General features: G+C 38.3%; 1 protein-coding gene across 4 annotated transcripts in view; it reads left to right on the top strand.

The window, feature by feature from the left end:
* TMTC1 (transmembrane O-mannosyltransferase targeting cadherins 1) overlaps positions 1 to 20197 on the top strand; it is a 261149-nt gene that overhangs the window by 125587 nt on the left and 115365 nt on the right. For 3 of the 4 annotated variants that reach the window (XM_059935563.1, XM_059935562.1, XM_059935564.1), the window contains exons 6-7: positions 295 to 376; positions 1525 to 1628. The exons of the other annotated variant lie outside the window; for it this stretch is intronic. In XM_059935563.1, the coding sequence (XP_059791546.1) occupies positions 295 to 376; positions 1525 to 1628 (186 nt within the window). The remainder of the gene's footprint in view (positions 1 to 294; positions 377 to 1524; positions 1629 to 20197) is intronic. 4 annotated transcript variants of the gene reach the window in all.

The raw sequence follows: 20197 nt of genomic DNA, 5'->3' as shown, positions 1-20197 counted from the left end.
TATATTATCACACTTATTCTTCACAACTTTCCTGTGAAGTAGATACTATTATTTTCCACTCTTTTATAAGTGAGAAAGACGTGCAGAGATGTTAGAAAACTTGCCCAAGATCATCCAGACAGTAGGCAGCAGAGCTGGGGGATTGAAACCCACGTGGTCTGGTTCCAGAAGCCATGCTCTTAGCTATGATCCTTTCCAGCCTTCTCTTGAGCTAGTCTATTCACACGGAAAGGAAAACATTATTTGTGGCAGACTCTGACACTTATTTAAGATGTTTTTTCTTTCCTGTTTCAGGTATCTGACAGCAAGCAGCAATAGAAATTTCTTGCTTACCATGAGGCCATTCTTAAAAAGGGCCATTTTGGTCATAATTTATGTAAGTACATATATGCTTTTGAAATATCTGATAAGAAATATTTCACTTTAATTTGACTCAGAGACATGATCCAGATTGTTTGAGTCAGCAGTAGCGTCTAACAATATGATCTTAAGATCAAAGAATTTACACGCTATAAATGTTACAAAGCCTTGGAATGTATGTATGGAAGCATTCTAGGGATATGTGAACTCAGTGACACCAACAGTATTAACTATAATATTGTTTGTGCCATTCTCAAGGTGCTGACGCTGTGTTGTCTCTGCACACAAACCTGGCTGTATCAGTTATCTAGTGCTGCACTTTTATAAAAAGCATTCATGAAATAAGCCAGTGATATTCATGGGAAAAAGTCCAGGCTTAACTACCTCCCAAAATTAATCTTTTACCTTTTATTGAAGCAAAGATTTCCCTCTGACTTTAACAAAAACAATATAATTGGTCCTACTGAAATGAGAATAACATCTAGAAGGTCTGTGCGGGTGGCTTCTTCTATAAACAGAACTTATCACCACAGAAGTGTCCCTGGCCTCTGGTTTTCTTATGCACCTTTGCAACAGGATAGCGCCACTCAGTGGTAAAATTCCACTGAGTAGACACAAAAGATGTTTCCTGGGGTTGTTGAAATAACCCTTGCATGAGTGGTCTGCTCCAGAGCATTTGAGAGTTGGAGCATTTCCAAATGTATTTATTCAGGACACAGAAGTATCATCTATCATAGTTTAAGTTAACTTTCATGGGGCTCTGTGAGAGGGATGGTTAATAACCTGGGCATTGGAGACCAATGACATGGGTCCAACTCCTGGATCTTGCAGTTTACTAGCTGTGGGATTCTGGGCAAATTGGGAGGCCTCAGGTGGATGGAAAGCCTTTAGTGGATAACAATGGATAACAGCTAATAAGTGCTTGAAACTGACGGCTGTTATTAAGATTTGCTTGCCTTTCCATCATCACCTTCATTGTTTACTCTTCCCTCTACCCAACTACTTTCCTACTCATCTTCAATGTTAGGATTTTACAGAAATGTTCACTAGAAAAAGTGTTTGTAGATCAAAATATTTGTAAAGCATCTGAAAGTATCCTCCAGAAAGGTGGGGCTTACTCCCGACAATCAATGATTTTCTTACCAAATCTTCTTTTCTCTGAAGGTGATTGTTGTTCTGTACTTCCGTCTGTGGATAATGGGAGGATCTATGCCCCTCTTTTCAGAGCAGGATAATCCAGCTTCATTTTCACCTTACATTCTTACAAGGTCAGTAGAAATACATTTTTTTAACTTTACTTGGTATTTATCAGGTTGTTTTAAATAATCCTAAACGATATGTTGTCTTTGCATTTTAAGGAAAAAAAGGTTGTGTTCTATTCAGGGTGTGTGGAGAAAAGAAACTACTGTTTAGATGTTTGGAATTCTTTTCAACAAATGGTGCTGTTTTGTCAATATTTTTGGTATTGTTCTCATTTTGGTATATATTTGTTTACTCAACAAGCATTTTGTTGAGCACTTATCAATAATAAATATCTATTGAGGGACTTCCCTGGTGGCACAGTGGTTAAGAATCTGCCTGCCAATGCAGGGGACACGGGTTTGAGTCCTGATCCGGGAAGATCCCACATGCCGCAGAGCAACTAAGCCCGTGCGCCACAACTACTGAGGCTGTGCTCTAGAGCCCGCGAGCCACAGCTACTGAGCCCTCGTGCCACAGCTACTGAGCCCTCGTGCCACAGCTACTGAAGCCTGCACGCCTAGAGCCCGTGCTCTGCAACAAGAAGCCCACCCACTGCAACGAAGAATATCCCCCGCTCGCCGCAAGTAGAGAAAGCCTATGTGCAGCAACGAAGACCCAATGCGGCGAAAAAAAAGAAATAGCTATTGAGTGGCTCATATGGCAAATGTTACAGGACAGTGAGTGCACTGAGAGGTGTGTAGAGGTTGATTGGACATTACAACTACTTGTAAGGTTAAAATCAGCAGGGAAGTTGAAAGTGGCGAACAGAAATGAACAACAATTTTTGCTAAGATACAGTCAATTGTATCTTACCATTTGTCCTTAAGAGATTTAGGATAGTGGATCAAGAAGTGATGTTGACCAATGGATCTTGTTCATTGAGAGGGTTTTAATTCCTTACCCAATCTGCTGTGATGTACTTCTGACACTTTCAGATATAATTATATCTGACAGTTTTCATAACGTTTCTTCAGGATATATTATTCTATAATGTTTATACATTAAGGTGTACTGTTCTTAAATTTTCATAGTTTTATGTTCTTTTTAATGTCTAATATCATTTTTGTAATAGTGACCTTCCCTTTTCTGTGTTTGCAAAGACATAATAAATCTTAAACCTTGACCGACAGCACACTTATATTTCAACTTACTTGTATCTCTTAGGGATGGGAGATTGTTGGATTTTGTTTTTATAAAGCCAGGCTTGCTTTATTTCACTCATTTACTTTATATGTTTTAATTGATAAATTTCTACTCTCTTTTCATTGTATGCTCTTCTTTTTTGTTCTTAGTGTTTTCTTCCTTTCTGAAGACTATTTTCCATTCAAAAAGTATTCTTCCAATTTGTTTGACCCATTTTTCTAATAAATATTATGTCACAGTTGTTTGCATTACTTGCAACATCCATTTGTGTTAAAAAATCTTGAATATGCTTCAGAAACCATATGGTATACAGCCTCCAGTGTTGGCTTATCCCTTTGAGATAGTCTAGAGACTTATAAATTGTTGTTTATGTCTTATATTTTTCAAAATACTGTTTAATTAGTCCATTCATTAAGCTTGACATCTGTAGCCCAACTTTTTGTTAATATTGCAATCTACTTGTCCTTTTTAGGTTTCTCTCACTGGCTTTCAACATCTCCAGGGCTCCTTGTCTGGATATTTTTAGCTCATTGAGAAATTGTTTCAGGTTCTGCAGCTCCTTCAATAGCTATTTTCTGCCTTTAAGTGAAAAAAACAGCTTTGCCAGATCCTGTTCTTGCTTCTGGCTCCATTTCCCTTAGCCCTCGGTTGGTCTCCCTCCAAGCTTTCTTGTCTGCTGAATTTGAGCACTCATTCTTGTCTTTATAGTTAGATGCAGCCCATTCCCCGAACGTACCAGTCTCCAAACGCCAAGCTGGAGCAAAGCAACAGATGGATGAGAACAAGAACATATTGCTCTCAACTCACCAACCAGTCATTTCATTCTTATCTCTGTCATCAGCAAACACATGCCTGCCCCACTGTCCTTGGTGTCAAGACAAGGTGTCTTTGGTCTCTGGCTCACTGCCCTTCTGTCTATACCATCTTAGCTGCCAGGGGGGTCAGGTTGCATTTTCATTCCTGCTGGTGGTCAAAAAAATTCTTTGGTGGAACCTCTGGCAGAATTAGGACCTTGGGCCGGTCATTCACCATGTTCTGCCTTTCACTTCCAAGGTTTTTACGTATTTTTTCTGAGGGGTCTGATACACATTTCATCCAGGACTTTCCGTCTGTGAATCCATCTGAATGACTATTCTCAGGCGATTCAATCAATATAAAGTGATAGAACAGAATATCCTAACATCTTTATATTCTCCCCCTTGTAAAAAAAAAACACGTATCTTTCTGTTTTTGTGTTTCATCCTTAAAATACATAGATACCCTGGGACATTTCAGTGACAGTTGCTGTAAATGGCCTTTCACGTTCCTCTAAGACAGCTGCATTATAATTGACTCTTTTAAGCATCCAGAACATTGTCTTTAATTCCTTTCCTGAGTAAAGTTTCTACTCTTCTTGCATAATTGTTTGACCTCCGGTATAATGATGATTCTTAAACTGGATTACCTTAGTCTGTTTCCAATTCTGTTGGCTTTTTTTTTTTTCTTCTCATCAGCTGTACAGTTTAGCTATGATTTGGCTGGCTCTGTGAGTCTGTCTTTACCAATCAGAGGTTTGTCAGTCAGCTATGTCAATTGATCTCGTTATTGCTTCACCTCTTTTACTGGATTTGTAAACTGAACAACTTTTACAGCATCTTTGCTTCTATCTTGCAAGGATACCTTCTTTTAAAGTAGGTATAATAACTTTATTATCAGGTGAGAGTTTTCACACTAGCTTTCTCTTCTCTTAATAATTGTTATAGTTATTAATTACATGTAGTTTTAAAAAAATATCCTAATGGCTTTTAAAAGTTGCTTGGTCAGCTCTTTGTTTTTTGGTTTGTTTCACCTGACTTCTTGTGATTTTAGTTCTGAGATTCCTTCTCTTTTAGATGATCTATTCCCATGTGTTTAGCAAAGAGGAAATACCCTGCCATTTTCTGCCTAACAAAACAGATGCAAAATTGTTGTGGTATGCTCATGAGAAACCTTTGTTAAGAAAAATTATCTAAGACATGAGAATAAGAAAAACATGACCGTGGCATTCACTGTAATGTAGAACATTGTCTAACAAACCTAGAGGAATACAACTTTGGCTGACTTATTATTCACATTTACTGTATTTTACAACTCTGTCAACTTAGAATTTTACGTATAGAAATCTGACAGGTGTGATTATTTCTTTTCTCTCAAGTAGAAAATGAAATTTCAAATGTTAGTTTTATTGCCTTGCAAGACATTGGGCAAACTTGTATCTAATTCGCCAGCCTCATTCCTTTTTATTTTTTCATGAACCATGAAAACTTGTTTTTCAAATTTAGTTTGTATATATCGATACATATATACTTATATGTTTCTTATATATATTCAATTTATATCTATATTTAGTAACAGCTTGAGATATAATTTACATGCTATACAATTCATCTGTTTAACATGTACAATTCAATGGTTTTTAGTATATTCACAGAGCCGTGCAGCTATCATCACAATCAAATTTAGAACACCTCCCCAGAAAGAAACCTCATCTCCATTAGCAGCTGTTCCCTATTTCACCCCAGTCCCCCGGCCTTAGGCAACCATTGATCTACTTTTTATCTCTATAGAATTACTTATTTTGGATGTGTTATATCAATGGAATCACATGATGTGTGATCATTAGTGACTGGCTTCTTTTACTTAGTAAACTATATAAGTTAGTTTACTAACTTTAAACTAAGTTTAAGTTACTTAGTAAACTAAGTTCAAGATTCATCGTGTCATAGCATACATATATTAATCTTTATTTCTTTTTTATTCTGCAGTAGTATGCCATTTTATAGATACATCACTTTTTATTTTACCCTTTATCTGTTGATGGACGTTTGGGTTGTTTCCATGTAATAGAACGTTTTGGCTATTCCGTATAATGCTGCTATGAACATTCATGTACAAGTTTTTGTTTGAATGTATGTTTTGATTTCTCTTGCATATGTACCAAGGAGTGGAATTACCAGATCATATATGTTAACTCTATATTTGACTTTTTTTTTTTAGCACAAGAATGTTTATTTATTTTATTTTATTTTATTTTTTGGCTGCGTTGGGTCTTCATTGCTGCGCATGGGCTTTCTCCAGTTGCAGCGAGCGGGGGCTTCTCTTGTTGCGGAGCATGGGCTCTAGGTACGTGGGCTTCAGTAGTTGTGGCGCACGGACTCAGTAGTTGTGGCACATGGGCTTAGTTGTTCCGAAGCATGTGGGATCTTCCTGGACTAGGAATCGAACCCTTGCCCCCTGCATTGGCAGGCAGATTCCCAACCACTGTACCACCAGGGAAGTCCCCTATATTTAACTTTTTGAGGAACTGCCAGACTGTTTACCAAAGCGGTTTTACCATTTTACATTTCTACCAGCAGTCTATGAGGGTTCCAGTTTCTCCACATCCTCTTCATCCTCTTCTTCAACAGTCTTTTTGTTGTTGTTGTTTTAATTATAGCCATGCAAGTGGGTGTGAAATGGCATCTTATTGTGGTTTTGATTTGCATTTCCCTGATGACTAATGATGTTGAGCATCTTTATATATACATATTAGCCATTTCTATATCTTCTTTGAAGAAATGTCTGTTCATATCCTTTGTCCAGTTTTTAATTGGGTTATTTGTCTTTTTATTATTGAGTTATAATAGTTCTTTATATATTCTACATATGATATTTATATATTCTAGATATATGATTTATGAACATTTTTTACCTTTCTGTGGATTGTTGTTTCACTTTCTTGATGGTGATCTTTGAGGCACAAAAGTTTTTAATTTTGATGAAATCCAATTTAATCTGTTTTTTGGTTGTTGTTACTTATGCTTTTGCAGTTATATCTAAGAAGGTTTTGCCTAACTCAAATTCTCTTCTAAATTGGCTTTGTCAAGTGTCTGATTCCCTTATTAATAAGTTATGTAAACCTTTAGTCTTCACTGTGTATTTGTACAGGATTATGTTTTTAATATTTTTTAAATTGTACTTTGATACAGTTTATGTTAACAGCAGTTCAGAGGCCGTTTATAATTTGGCTTTTAATTTTTGTCCATTGGGCATGTCCAATCTACAAGATAGATACATACAGAATGGGGGGAGGGGGTCATCATTATTCAGGATACGCTGGCAACAAGCCCTTAATCTTTTACCTTTCCATTTTATTCCAAACATTCAGATTGTATTAACTGTCAGTAATTCTGTGTGACTGATCAATAACTTTTTTAATCTGTAATTGAGATTTGTGTGGATCAACTGAATGACATGACATTGAATGATACATGTTTCTGCTTTTGACTTGAGAAGAAAAGTGTCATTAGAAGTTGAAGAACAGGGCTTCCCTGGTGGCACAGTGGTTAAGAATCTGCCTGCCAATGCAGGGGACACGGGTTCTAACCCTGGGACATGGGTTCGGGTCCGGGAAGATCCCACATGCCGCGAAGCAACTAAGCCCGTGAGCCACAACTGCTGAGTCTGTGCTCTAGAGCCCACGGGCCACAACTACTGAAGCCTGCATGCCTAGAGCCCGTGCTCTGCAACAAGAGAAGCCACGGCAATGAGAAGACTGGGCACCGCAACGAAGAGTAGCCCCTGCTCGCCACAACTAGAGAAAGCCTGTGCACAGCAACGAAGACCTAACACAGCCGAAAATAAATAAAATAAAATAAATTAATTAAAACAAAAAAAAAGAAGTTGAAGAACAGAAGAAGTGTTGTATTTCAATTGCACAACTTTTTCTCGACAAGCAAGTTGGAAAATTTTGCCCTCATATGTCCAAATCCCTCCCATCCCTCATGGAATTTCTGTAGAAACAAGAGCTAGAAGTTTTCAGCAGAGATAGAAGGGAGTGAATGCAGACAAAAACCATGTACTAAAACAGACAAAAACCAAAACAAAACAGGTTAGCGATTTCAGAAATTTGAGATTGGAAAATTTTGAAATTAGATTTGAATGTAGAAAGGGGCTAGAGCCAAGTGTTGTGGGTAGGTTTTGAGTAGGAATCCCAAATTAAATATTAAACCAAGAACAGTTGCATGTTGGGAGAGATGGAGGGTGGGGCTGAGGGCCAGAGTGATTGTCTAGATCTGTGGTGTCCACTACAGGAGCCACGAACCACATGAGGCTACCGGCTAGTCTGAATTGAGATGTGATGTAAGTATAAATAAAGTACACACAGGATTTTTTTTTTTTAATTTTTATTTTTTTATTTGATTTTTGGCTGCGTTGGGTTTTCATTGTTGCACGCGGGCTTTCTCTAGTTGTGGTGAGCGGGGGCTACTCTTCATTGTGGTGCGCGGGCTTCTCATTGCGGTGGCTTCTCTTGTTGCAGAGCACAGGCTCTAGCCATGTGGGCTTCAGTAGTTGTGGCACGCAGGCTCAGTAGTTGTGGCTCATGGGCTCTAGAGCGCAGGCTCAGTAGTTGTGGCTCATGGGCTTAGTTGCTCCATGGAATGTGGGATCTTCCCAGACCAGGGCTTGAACCCGTGTCCCCTACATTGGCAGGCGGATTCTTAACCACTGCGCCACCAGGGAAGTCCCCACACAGGATTTTGAAGACAAAATTCTGTAAGAATAAAAGAATGCAAAATGCCTCATTAATACGTTTATATTGATTATACCCCATAAATTATATATATGTTGAAATGATATTTTGAGTATATTCTTGAAACAAAATATATTATTAAGTTAATTTACCATGTTTCATTTTCCTCTTTTTAACATAACTAATAAAACCTTGAAATTATGCATGCTTTTATTACATTTATTTTGGATAGCACTGGCCTAGAACAAGTGCTGGGGTTCTTGGCTTAGCTCTGGGAGAAGGACGGGGAGGTGGGAGGGCTGGCTAGTGGGGCACCCCCAGTGTACTCTGCAGCCTTCCTCTGCCTCTGGTTTGGGTGGTTTCTTCTAGTCTGCCAACTTGTGTTTCACTCAGCTGATTCTGAGTGGTGGAGGGATTTTATTGCACTCCATCTTTTGGTATAACGACTAACTTAGTCCCATCTGAAAAAAATGTCCTTTAGGGACCAAGACCACGGGTGCTCATGACACTTCTTATAAATTACCACCCAAGATTATGCCCTGACTGCAGCTGTCCCGGGCTTTATGAGTTTACTCCAGCCAGATTGCCAAACCTGCATGTGTCTCGAAAACACTTATGAATCATGCTGAAACATCAGTGCTGGGGTCCAGTGCCCAAAGATTCTGCTTTGGTGGTTATGGTGGACTTGCATTTGAGGAGTCATGGAATAGGTCTGTGTGCAGCTTGTTCTGTCAGAGAATTGTCATTTAGCCCAGAATTTACTTCTCTGTATGTGTCTCTTAAGAAATGTGGTACTTTGACATTCAATTTTGGAAATCTTGGATAAAAAATAAAAACAAAAGCGGAGGTTAAGTATGGCTTCTGCATAGGGCTGGAGCCTGCAGAAGGGATAACATTGTTTCTGCTATTAAGGTGCCTGCCTGCTGTCTAGTAACTGGTTTTCTGTCTTAACCAGATTCGAAGAGGACGGAACATAAAGCAGTATATGCTTGACCGAAGAAGTATTGCCTTTCTAATATTAAAAATGGTTGTCTTTCAAATCCAGGAAATAGATAAAATAGGATTATTCAGTGAATGTAAGGCCTCCTATCAGCATCATGTTTTTTCATGAGATGTGGTCCTGGATAAGCAGGTGGAATATATCTTCTTAAGTGGATAGATCTGTTTCTGCTGTTCAGCTATCCAGACAAAGGCTTGTATTACTTGTTGGAAGACATCAAGATATGAAATAATGAGATTAAGATAGAACTCAACATTCTCCTTCTAAAGAAGCTTCTTTTTCTGTCTCCATTTTCAGCTGATAATTTCAAACAGGCACAAAACCTTAGGTTTTGATTGTTACAGCCTTAGGGCACTATGTCTTAGTAATGTTTATAGCCCTTAAAGCCCCTAATATGGGGGCTATCTCATAACATAACGTATCTCTGAACAAACTGAATGAAAATTTAAATTATGTTTTAAAACAAACAAAACCACTCTGTGCTTAAAGAGGGGTGAGCAAAAGTCGCTGCTTTGTTTTTGCTTCAGCAACTAGCAGGGCCTTCACACATGAAATGAAACTGAAATTATTCTGATTTTCAAAGCAATGGTCCCCAAACTAGAGTGAATATCAGAGTCACCCTGGGAAGTATGCTAAAAATAAGATTTTCTGGTTCAGGTTGCAGAAATTCTGATTGAATGGATCACAAGGTTGGGTGAGAGATTCTGTATCTGATCAGCAACCTAATTGTTTTGGGGGGGAGAAGGAGGTGTTACCCTTTTTGAAATCCTCAGGTATGAACTGTGTCCTCTGTAGCTGAAGAGTGCGCTACAAGGTGGGTGTTGTCCCCATCGTGTAGTTTGTATTATGTTCTTAGAAACATAGCTTGGGGATGAAGGAGATGGTCAAGGTCACTGAGTGTAGTTTCCCCAACTGAAATGACACTGTGTAATAGTAATTCCTCTAATTGTCTTAGACCCCGGGAATGAAGGGGACAAAAACGAAGAAGAAAGAGGAGGGAGTCAGAAGAGGGAGACGGTGGTAGTAGCAGATTCTACCTGTGGGCTAGGGAGCAGGGCTGGAAAAGGCTGGTCTGGATCACTTTACTGCTTGAAGAAAATATAGAATACTTTAAATCTACTTATTGTGTTTCCATTAGAATATTTAATCCATGAGAAGCTGATAAAAATTAGAGACGATTCTTTTATTTTTGCTAACAATGGAACATAAAGGCAAAACTTGCTTTTCATAACGAATAAAATGCCAAACCCAAGCTTTTAATTTGCTTCTACTTCTTGCCGTATGATGCTCTAACAAATATTTCCATCAGTGCAGTCATCTGTTTACTCTGTTGGAGAGGTGACTACACACTGGTTTTAAGTTTGTCAGCCCTGCTTCGACTAAAAGTTAAAGGTTTGGGGTTTTTTTGGTATAAAAGCTCAAGTTCATCCAGGTTGCACTGTTCAAGGAATAAGTCAGAATCTCAGGCAGGTGTTTCTCCATGAAATACCAGTATTTAACCCATCATATTTCCTTTCTACATTGTATGTGGAGCCAGAAAACCCTGTCTTGTATGCAGGGTCTCCTATGGGTCTCTTGCGGGGCATTGAACAAGTCTGCCTCTCTAAGGCTGTTTCCCTTGCTGCAAGAAGGGTAATATCCAGTTCGTAGAGACTGAGTTGGGATCAGATAATCCTTATATGCAAATACTTTGTAAGCTAGAAAATGCTGTACATGCCTAAGGGATGTTCAGTGTTGTTGGATGTAGTTCATTAGTAGACCTCCGGGATTCTGTGTGGAATCTGGAACCTGCACCTGATGTATGGTCAGCAGTCGGTATGTTTGCTCAGTGGAAGTTACACCTGAACGTTGGTTTGAAATAAAGATGTTAAATGCTTTATAGAGAGAAACAGACTTTAGGTAAGAAATGAACCTAGTATTTATTCTGCAGAAGGAATTATTTACCTTTTTAGAGATAAATGGGTAAGAAGTTGTTGCTGGAAGTCTTAGAGGTTGAAATTCATATTTTCTGCTCTGAGGAGACTATCTCTGTTAATAAGATAACTGTATTAATGGTGCATTAAAAAGGTCAAAGAGACTTAATGACATTTCAGATTCACTTTATAGTTTATCCATGGTAACAAGAATTCTCATTTGAACTATTATTCGTTGCAGTTTAATGCAAAATAAGAAAAAGTAAGCTTGGCATAGCTTTATAAGGATGCGCTGTGACATGTGAGGGGAGTGAGTGCCTTTACTCAGACACTCCTCATTATTAGATGGTGTCCCAGGAGCCAGCATTACACAAGGTGCTGAGGGGGCTACACAAGGGCAGAATCTTCAGTCTGTGCCCTTTAACTACAAGCGTGGACAACTGGAAGCCTAGCAGGTATCTTTTATGGGACTAGAAAAATGTATGGTTGCCTCAGGCCAAACTAAAAGTATCTAATTTAAATATTTTTAGATTTTTAGGCATTATTTTACTATCAGGTTAATTTCTGAAAACCTGTCTACTTACAGAGCTGGGTGCTGGGGAAATAGCTATAAATAAGACTCAACCCCGTCTCCGAGGAGCTTCTGTTCTAGTGGGAAGACAGGCACGTCATCAATGGGAAGTTACAGGGCAGTGTGTAAGCCCCGAGGCTGTGGGAGCTCATATAGGGGACTCCAGCCTGGCCTGGGGGTGGGGGGGAGTGGGGACAGGGAAAGCCTGCCAGAAGAAGTGACACCTTTGTTGGGACTTGAAGGATCAGGAACTGGAGTTTGGCCAACCTGTGAGAGTTGATTCCAAAAGATGAGGTGAGCCAATCAGGTGCTGCTCTCAGGAATTTGAAACCTGAGAGTGAGGCTGTGAAGACTGAAGTGACAGGTGTGTGAAGGCAGGAGGAAAGGAGAGCTGGGCAGCCCTGACGACCATGCTCCAGCCTCAGTCATGAGAAGCATGACTAAGGAGCCCCTGAGAGGGAGGAGATGGAGCAAAGGCTAAGAGAAGCAGGGCAGCCGTGAAGAAGGCCTGTGGCCTAGAGAGAAGCCTACCTTTCTTGTAGCTGCTTGGTTCTGGTTCCTGAGAAGTCTGGTTTTGCTCTTAATAATTTCCTGTCTTCTGATTCTTACGGGAATTTTAAAAATAACTCTCCCTTTAACTGGTTTGATTAGACCATTGGTCCTTATAATCTGGAAGAACTTGAAAAACAAAACACAGTGAGAAACTGGCTGGAGAGCCCCTTGGATCTCTTCTCCTATTTCATGAGTAGTTGGAAATGGTCTTGCCATCTCTGTTCCCAGGTGCTAAAGCATCAAGTATCAGTACTCAGTGCTACTTACGGGCCTTTGCCCCATGAATGGAATGCCCCAAGGGCAGGCCTCAGCACTTGTCTGGCACCTTCTACTCTGTTGCCACCGAGGAGCTAAGGGATGAGGGCCGTAGACAAGCTTCTACACCAGCCATTCAGCTGGGATTGCCTTGGAGCTTTCTGTCCCAGCCCTGTGTGCTGGGGATCAGGGCCTGCTTCCAGTCATCCCATCCTTGTCTATAAATGGTTTTCCTTGATTTTCTTTTCTTTTGTGTCACCTGTTTTTGTTCCACATTACCCATTGTGACATTCATCCATGTTGTTGTATTCATTCTCATTGCTGAATGGATTTCCATTCAATGAATATACAATGTAGGTATTGATTTTATTGTAGATAGACATCTGGGTTGTTTCCCGTTTGGGGGTGTTAATACTAGTGCTGCCCATGACATAGAAACAACCTAAATGTCCACCAACAGAGGAATACATAAAGAAGATGTGGTGTGTGTGTGTGTGTGTGTGTATAAATAAACACAATGGAATACTACTCAGCCATAAAAAGGAATGAAATAATGCCATTTGCAGCAACATGGATGGACCTAGAGATTATCATATTAAGTGAAGTAAGTCAAACAGAGAAAGACAAATATCATGATATCACTTACATGTGAAATCTAAAAGAATGGTACAAATGAACTTATTTACAAAACAGAAATAGACTCACAGACATAGTGAACAAACATGGTTACCGAAGGGGAAAGGGGGGGAAGGATAAATTGGGAATTTGGGATTAACAGATACACACTACTATGTATAAAATAGATAAAAAACAAAGACCCACTGTATAGCACAGGGAACTATTTTCAATACCTGTACTAAACCATATTGGAAAAGAATCTGAAAAAGAATATAAATGTATAAATATATATATACATACACACATATATAACTAAATCAGTTTGATGTACACCTGAACCATTGTGACTCAACTGTACTTCAATAAAAATTTTTAAAAAATAATAGTGTTGCTATGAACAATCTTGTAAATGTCTTTTGGTTAACATATGTGTGCAGCATTGCTGGGTAGGAACTTAGGAGTAGAATTGCTACATCATGAAGTATGCATTTATTCTACTTTCATGAAACTTCCTGAACTTCTCCAACATGGTTTAATCAATTCACAGTAGTGTTTCAAAGTTCTGGTTTCTCCACACCCTAACCAACATTTGACATAATATTTTTCATTTTAGACATTTTAGCAGGAGTCATTTTATCATTTGTATATTACACATTTTTAATCCTGTACTCTAATTTACCCATATTTTTAACTGTCCTCAGAAAGTGTCATGTTCATTTACAATTTGAAGCCATTTTTATTTGGGGTTCCTGCCTGGATTCTCTATCTGCCATCTTTCCACCTATTTAAATTCTGCATAGATTCTAGGAGGGCATTTCTTAATCCTCTGTCCTTCATTAATCTGTCACTTCTTAGAACTCCATTGAAATTTGGTGTCTATATTTCACTATTACCCAACCATGTAATATATGCATGTCTTCTCACCACCGATGCTGTGAAAATGACCTTGTGGAAGACGAGGGCTAGCTCTGATTACCCTTCAGCACCTATAAAAGTTCACAGAATAAGTATTCAACATTTATTGAATTCATGTGAGGGTCTCCTGTTCATTGAGAACTTAGTTCAATAAATGGCTTTCTTTGGCTAGTCCCAGAGACGGGTATAAGGAGAAGATGCTAATGATGACAATAAGCAGGTTATGCCTACAAAGGCCTGTCATTATTGCTGGGATACAGTGAAACTATGGAGATCCTTTTGAAGCATCAATGGAATACAGGAGTTGTGAGGATGAAAATAAGGGACAGCCTAGGGAGGGGCAGGACAGATCACCAAAACCCAGTGGACAGAGGTAGAGTCAGGGTAAGGTGGGGTGCTCCACTCTGGAGGTACCATGGCTATTTTGACAGAGTTAGCCAGTGCCCTTCCCAAGAGGATGCAGTGTGTATACAGTGGACCCAGTGTCCCGTATTTATGAAATGGTGGAGGATTTTGTAGATGAAAGAGAAAGAAGGATCCTTTGCGCAGAAACATTTCTATATAAAACAAGCAAGTGCTGCGTGTTTCTGCTGGCAGTGCGTGATGTTTTCATATGTACCCATCATAGGCATCTTTTTTTTTTTTTTTTTTTTAATGTCTGAAACATTTATATTAACATATTTCCATACATATTTCCATACAAGTACAAATATAAGATTTTTAGTAATTTCATGTAATGTCTGAAACATTTATATTAACATATTTCCATACATATTTCCATACAAATACAAATATGATTTTTAGAAATTTCATGTAATGTCTGAAACATTTATATTAACATATTTCCATACATATTTCCATACAAATACAAATATAAGATTTTTAGAAATTTCATGTAATGTCTGAAACATTTATATTAACATATTTCCATACAAATAACCCAATGAAAGTTTAGTATTAGTTGTTTTGTTTGTTTTTTTATACTGCAGGTTCTTATTAGGCATCAGTTTTATACACATCAGTGTATACATGTCAATCCCAATCGCCCAATTCAGCACACCACCATCCCCACCCCACCGCAGTTTTCCCCCCTTGGTGTCCATATGTCCATTCTCTACATCTGTGTCTCAACTTCTGCCCTGCAAACTGGCTCATCTGTACCATTTTTCTAGGTTCCGCATACATGCATTAATATACGATATTTGTTTTTCTCTTTCTGACTTACTTCACTCTGTATGACAGTCTCTAGATCCATCCACGTCTCAACAAATGGCTCAATTTCGTTCCTTTTTATGGCTGAGTAATATTCCATTGTATATATGTACCACATCTTCTTTATCCATTCGTCTGTTGATGGGCATTTAGGTTGCTTCCATGACCTGGCTATTGTAAATAGTGCTGCAATGAACATTCGGGTGCATGTGTCTTTTTGAATTACGGTTTTCTCTGGGTATATGCCCAGTAGTGGGATTGCTGGGTCATATGGTAATTCTATTTTTAGTTTTTTAAGGAACCTCCATACTGTTCTCCATAGTGGCTGTATCAATTTACATTCCCACCAACAGTGCAAGAGGGTTCCCTTTTCACCACACCCTCTCCAGCATTTGTTGTTTGTAGATTTTCTGATGATGCCCATTCTAACAGGAGTGAGGTGATACCTCATTGTAGTTTTGATTTGCATTTCTCTAATAATTAGTGATGTTGAGCATCTTTTCATGTGCTTCGTGGCCATCTGTATGTCTTCTTTGGAGAAATGTCTATTTAGGTCTTCTGCCCATTTTTGGATTGGGGTGTTTGTTTCTTTGATATTGAGCTGAATGAGCTGTTTATATATTTTGGAGATTAATCCTTTGTCCGTTGATTCATTTGCAAATATTTTCTCCCATTCTGAGGGTTGTCTTTTCGTCTTGTTTATGGTTTCCTTTGCTGTGCAAAAGCTTTGAAGTTTCATTAGGTCCCACTTGTTTATTTTTGTTTTTATTTCCATTACTCTAGGAGGTGGATCAAAAAAGATCTTGCTGTGATTTATGTCAAAGAGTGTTCTTCCTATGTTTTCCTCTAAGAGTTTTATAGTGTCCAGTCTTATATTTAGGTCTCTAATCCATTTTGAGTTTATTTTTGTGTATGGTGTTAGGGAGTATTCTAATTTCATTCTTTTACATGTAGCTGTCCAGTTTTCCCAGCACCACTTATTGAAGAGACTGTCTTTTCTCCATTGTATATCTTTGCCTCCTTTGTCATAGATTAGTTGACCATAGGTGCGTGGGTTAATGTCTGGGCTTTCTATCTTGTTCCATTGATCTATGTTTCTGTTTTTGTGCCAGTACCATATTGTCTTGATTACTGTAGCTTTGTAGTATAGTCTGAAGTCAGGGAGTCTGATTCCTCCAGCTCCATTTTTTGGCCTCAAGACTGCTTTGCCTATTCGGGGTCTTTTGTGTCTCCATACAAATTTTAAGATGATTTGTTCTAGCTCTGTAAAAAATGCCATTGGTAATTTGATAGGGATTGCATTGAATCTGTAGATTGCTTTGGGTAGTATACTCATTTTCACAATGTTGATTCTTCCAATCCAAGAACATGGTATATCTCTCCATCTGTTGGTATCATCTTTAATTTCTTTCATCAGTGTCTTATAGTTTTCTGCATACAGGTCTTTTGTCTCCCTAGGTAGGTTTATTCCTAGGTATTTTATTCTTTTTGTTGCAATGGTAAATGGGAGTGTTTCCATAATTTCTCTTTCAGATTTTTCATCATTAGTGTATAGGAATGCAAGAGATTTCTGTGCATTAATTTTGTATCCTGCAACTTTACCATATTCATTAATTAGCTCTAGCAGTTTTCTGGTGGCAGTTTTAGGATTCTCTATGTATAGTATCATGTCATCCGCAAACAGTGACAGTTTTACTTCTTCTTTTCCAATTTGTATTCCTTTTATTTCTTTTTCTTCTCTGATTGCCGTGGCTAGGACTTCCAAAACTATGTTGAATAATAGTGGTGAGAGTGGACATCCTTGTCTCGTTCCTGATCTTAGAGGAAATGCTTTCAGTTTTTCACCATTGAGAATGATGTTTGCTGTGGGTTTGTCATATATGGCCTTTATTATGTTGAGGTAGGTTCCCTCTATGCCCACTTACTGGAGAGTTTTTATCAGAAATGGGTGTTGAATTTTGTCAAAAGCTTTTTCTGCATCTATTGAGATGATCATACGGTTTTTATTCTTCAATTTGTTAATATGGTGTATCACATTGATTGATTTGCATATATTGAAGAATCCTTGCATCCCTGGGATAAATCCCACTTGATCGTGGTGTATGATCCTTTTAATGTGTTGTTGGATTCTGTTTGCTAGTATTTTGTTGAGGATTTTTGCATCTATATTCATCAGTGATATTGGTCTGTAATTTTCTTTTTTTGTAGTGTCTTTGTCTGGTTTTGGTATCAGGGTGATGGTGGCCTCATAGAATGAATTTGGGAGTGTTCCTTCCTCTGCAATTTTTTGGAAGAGTTTGAGAAGGATGGGTGTTTGCTCTTCTCTAAATGTTTGATAGAATTCACCTGTGAAGCCGTCTGGTCCTGGACTTTTGTTTGTTGGAAGATTTTTAATCACAGTTTCAATTTCATTACTTGTGATTGGTCTGTTCATATTTTCTATTTCTTCCTGGTTCAGTCTTGGAAGGTTATACCTTTCTAAGAATTTGTCCATTTCTTCCAGGTTGTCCATTTTATTGGCATAAAGTTGCTTGTAGTAGTCTCTTAGGATGCTTTGTATTTCTGCAGTGTCTGTTGTAACTTCTCCTTTTTCATTTCTGATTTTATTGATTTGAGTCCTCTCCCTCTTTTTCTTGATGAGTCTGGCTAATGGCTTATCAATTTTGTTTATCTTCTCAAAGAACCAACTTTTAGTTTTATTGATCTTTGCTATTGTTTTCTTTGTTTCTATTTCATTTATTTCTGCTCTGATCTTTATGATTTCTTTCCTTCTGCTAACTTTGGGTTTTGTTTGTTCTTCTTTCTCTAGTTTCTTTAAGTGTAAGGTTAGATTGTTTACTTGAGCTTTTTCTTGTTTCTTGAGGTAGGCTTGTATAGCTATAAACTTCCCTCTTAGAACTGCTTTTGCTGCATCCCATAGGTTTTGGGTCGTCGTGTTTTCATTGTCATTTGTCTCTAGGTATTTTTTGATTTCCTCTTTGATTTCTTCAGTGATCTCTTGGTTATTTAGTAACGTATTGTTTAGCCTCCATGTGTTTGTCCTTTCTACGTTTTTTTCCCTGTAATTCATTTCTAATCTCATAGCGTTGTGGTCAGAAAAGATGCTTGATATGATTTCAATTTTCTTAAATTTACTGAGGCTTGATTTGTGACCCAAGATGTGATCTATCTTGGAGAATGTTCCGTGCGCACTTGAGAAGAACGTGTAATCTGCTGTTTTTGGATGGAATGTCCGATATATATCAATTAAATCTATCTGGTCTATTGTGTCATTTAAAGCTTCTGTTTCCTTATTTATTTTCATTTTGGATGATCTGTCCATTGGTGTAAGTGAGGTGTTAACGTCCCCCACTATTATTGTGTTACTGTCGATTTCCTCTTTTATAGCTGTTAGCAGTTGCCTTATGTATTGAGGTGCTCCTATGTTGGGTGCATATATATTTATAATTGTTATATCTTCTTCTTGGATTGATCCCTGGATCATTATGTAGTGTCCTTCCTTGTCTCTTGTAGCATTCTTTATTTTAAAGTCTATTTTATCTGATATGAGTATAGCTACTCCAGCTTTCTTTTGATTTCCATTTGCATGGAATATCTTTTTCCATCCCCTCACTTTCAGTCTGTATGTGTCCCTAGGTCTAAAGTGGGTCTCTTGTAGACAGCATATATATGGGTCTTGTTTTTGTATCCATTCAGCCAGTCTATGTCTTTTGGTTGGGGCATTTAATCCATTCACGTTTAAGGTAATAATCGATATGTATGTTCCTATGACCATTTTCTTAATTGTTTTGGGTTTGTTTTTGTAGGTCCTTTTCTTCTCTTGTGTTTCCCACTTAGAGAAGTTCCTTTAGCATTTGTTGTAGAGCTGATTTGGTGGTGCTGAATTCTCTTAGCTTTTGCTTGTCTGTAAAGCTTTTGATTTCTCCATCAAATCTAAATGAGATCCTTGCCGGGTAGAGTAATCTTGGTTGTAGGTTCTTCCCTTTCATCACTTTAAGTATATCATGCCACTCCCTTCTGGCTTGCAGAGTTTCTGCTGAGAAATCAGCTGTTAACCTTATGGGAGTTCCCTTGTATGTTATTTGTCGTTTTTCCCTTGCTGCTTTCAATAATTTTTCTTTGTCTTTAATTTTTGCCACTTTGATTACTATGTGTCTCGGCGTGTTTCTCCTTGGGTTTATCCTGTATGGGACCCTCTGCGCTTCCTGGACTTGGGTGGCTATTTCCTTTCCCATGTTAGGGAAGTTTTCGACTATAATCTCTTCAAATATTTTCTCTGGTCCTTTCTCTCTCTCTTCTCCTTCTGGGACCCCTATAATGCGAATGTTGTTGCGTTTAATGTTGTCCCAGAGGTCTCTTAGGCTGTCTTCATTTCTTTTCATTCTTTTTTCTTTAGTCTGTTCCGCAGCAGTGAATTCCATCATTCTGTCTTCCAGGTCACTTATCCGTTCTTCTGCCTCAGTTATTCTGCTATTGATTCCTTCTAGTGTAGTTTTCATTTCAGTTATTGTATTGGTCATCTCTGTTTGTTTGTTCTTTAATTCTTCTAGGTCTTTGTTAATCATTTCTTGCATCTTCTCAATCTTTGCCTCCATTCTTATTCCAAGGTCCTGGATCATCTTCACTATCATTATTCTGAATTCTTTTTCTGGAAGGTTGCCTATCTCCACTTCATTTAGTTGTTTTTCTGGGGTTTTATCTTGTTCCTTCATCTGGGACATAGCCCTCTGCCTTTTCATCTTCTCTATCTTTCTGTAACTGTGGTTTTTGGTCCACAGGCTGCAGGATTATCCATAGGCATCTTTATGTTAGGCTCATGTTATTTCTTAGCCAAAAAGGTTTTTTCAAAGACAGCAGAATTTATGTATATTTTAGCAGTTAAAGCA

The sequence above is a fragment of the Balaenoptera ricei genome, chromosome 10, assembly GCF_028023285.1.
Source record: "Balaenoptera ricei isolate mBalRic1 chromosome 10, mBalRic1.hap2, whole genome shotgun sequence".
Lineage (NCBI taxonomy): Eukaryota > Metazoa > Chordata > Mammalia > Artiodactyla > Balaenopteridae > Balaenoptera > Balaenoptera ricei.
This window is presented reverse-complemented; position numbering and strand designations above follow the sequence as displayed.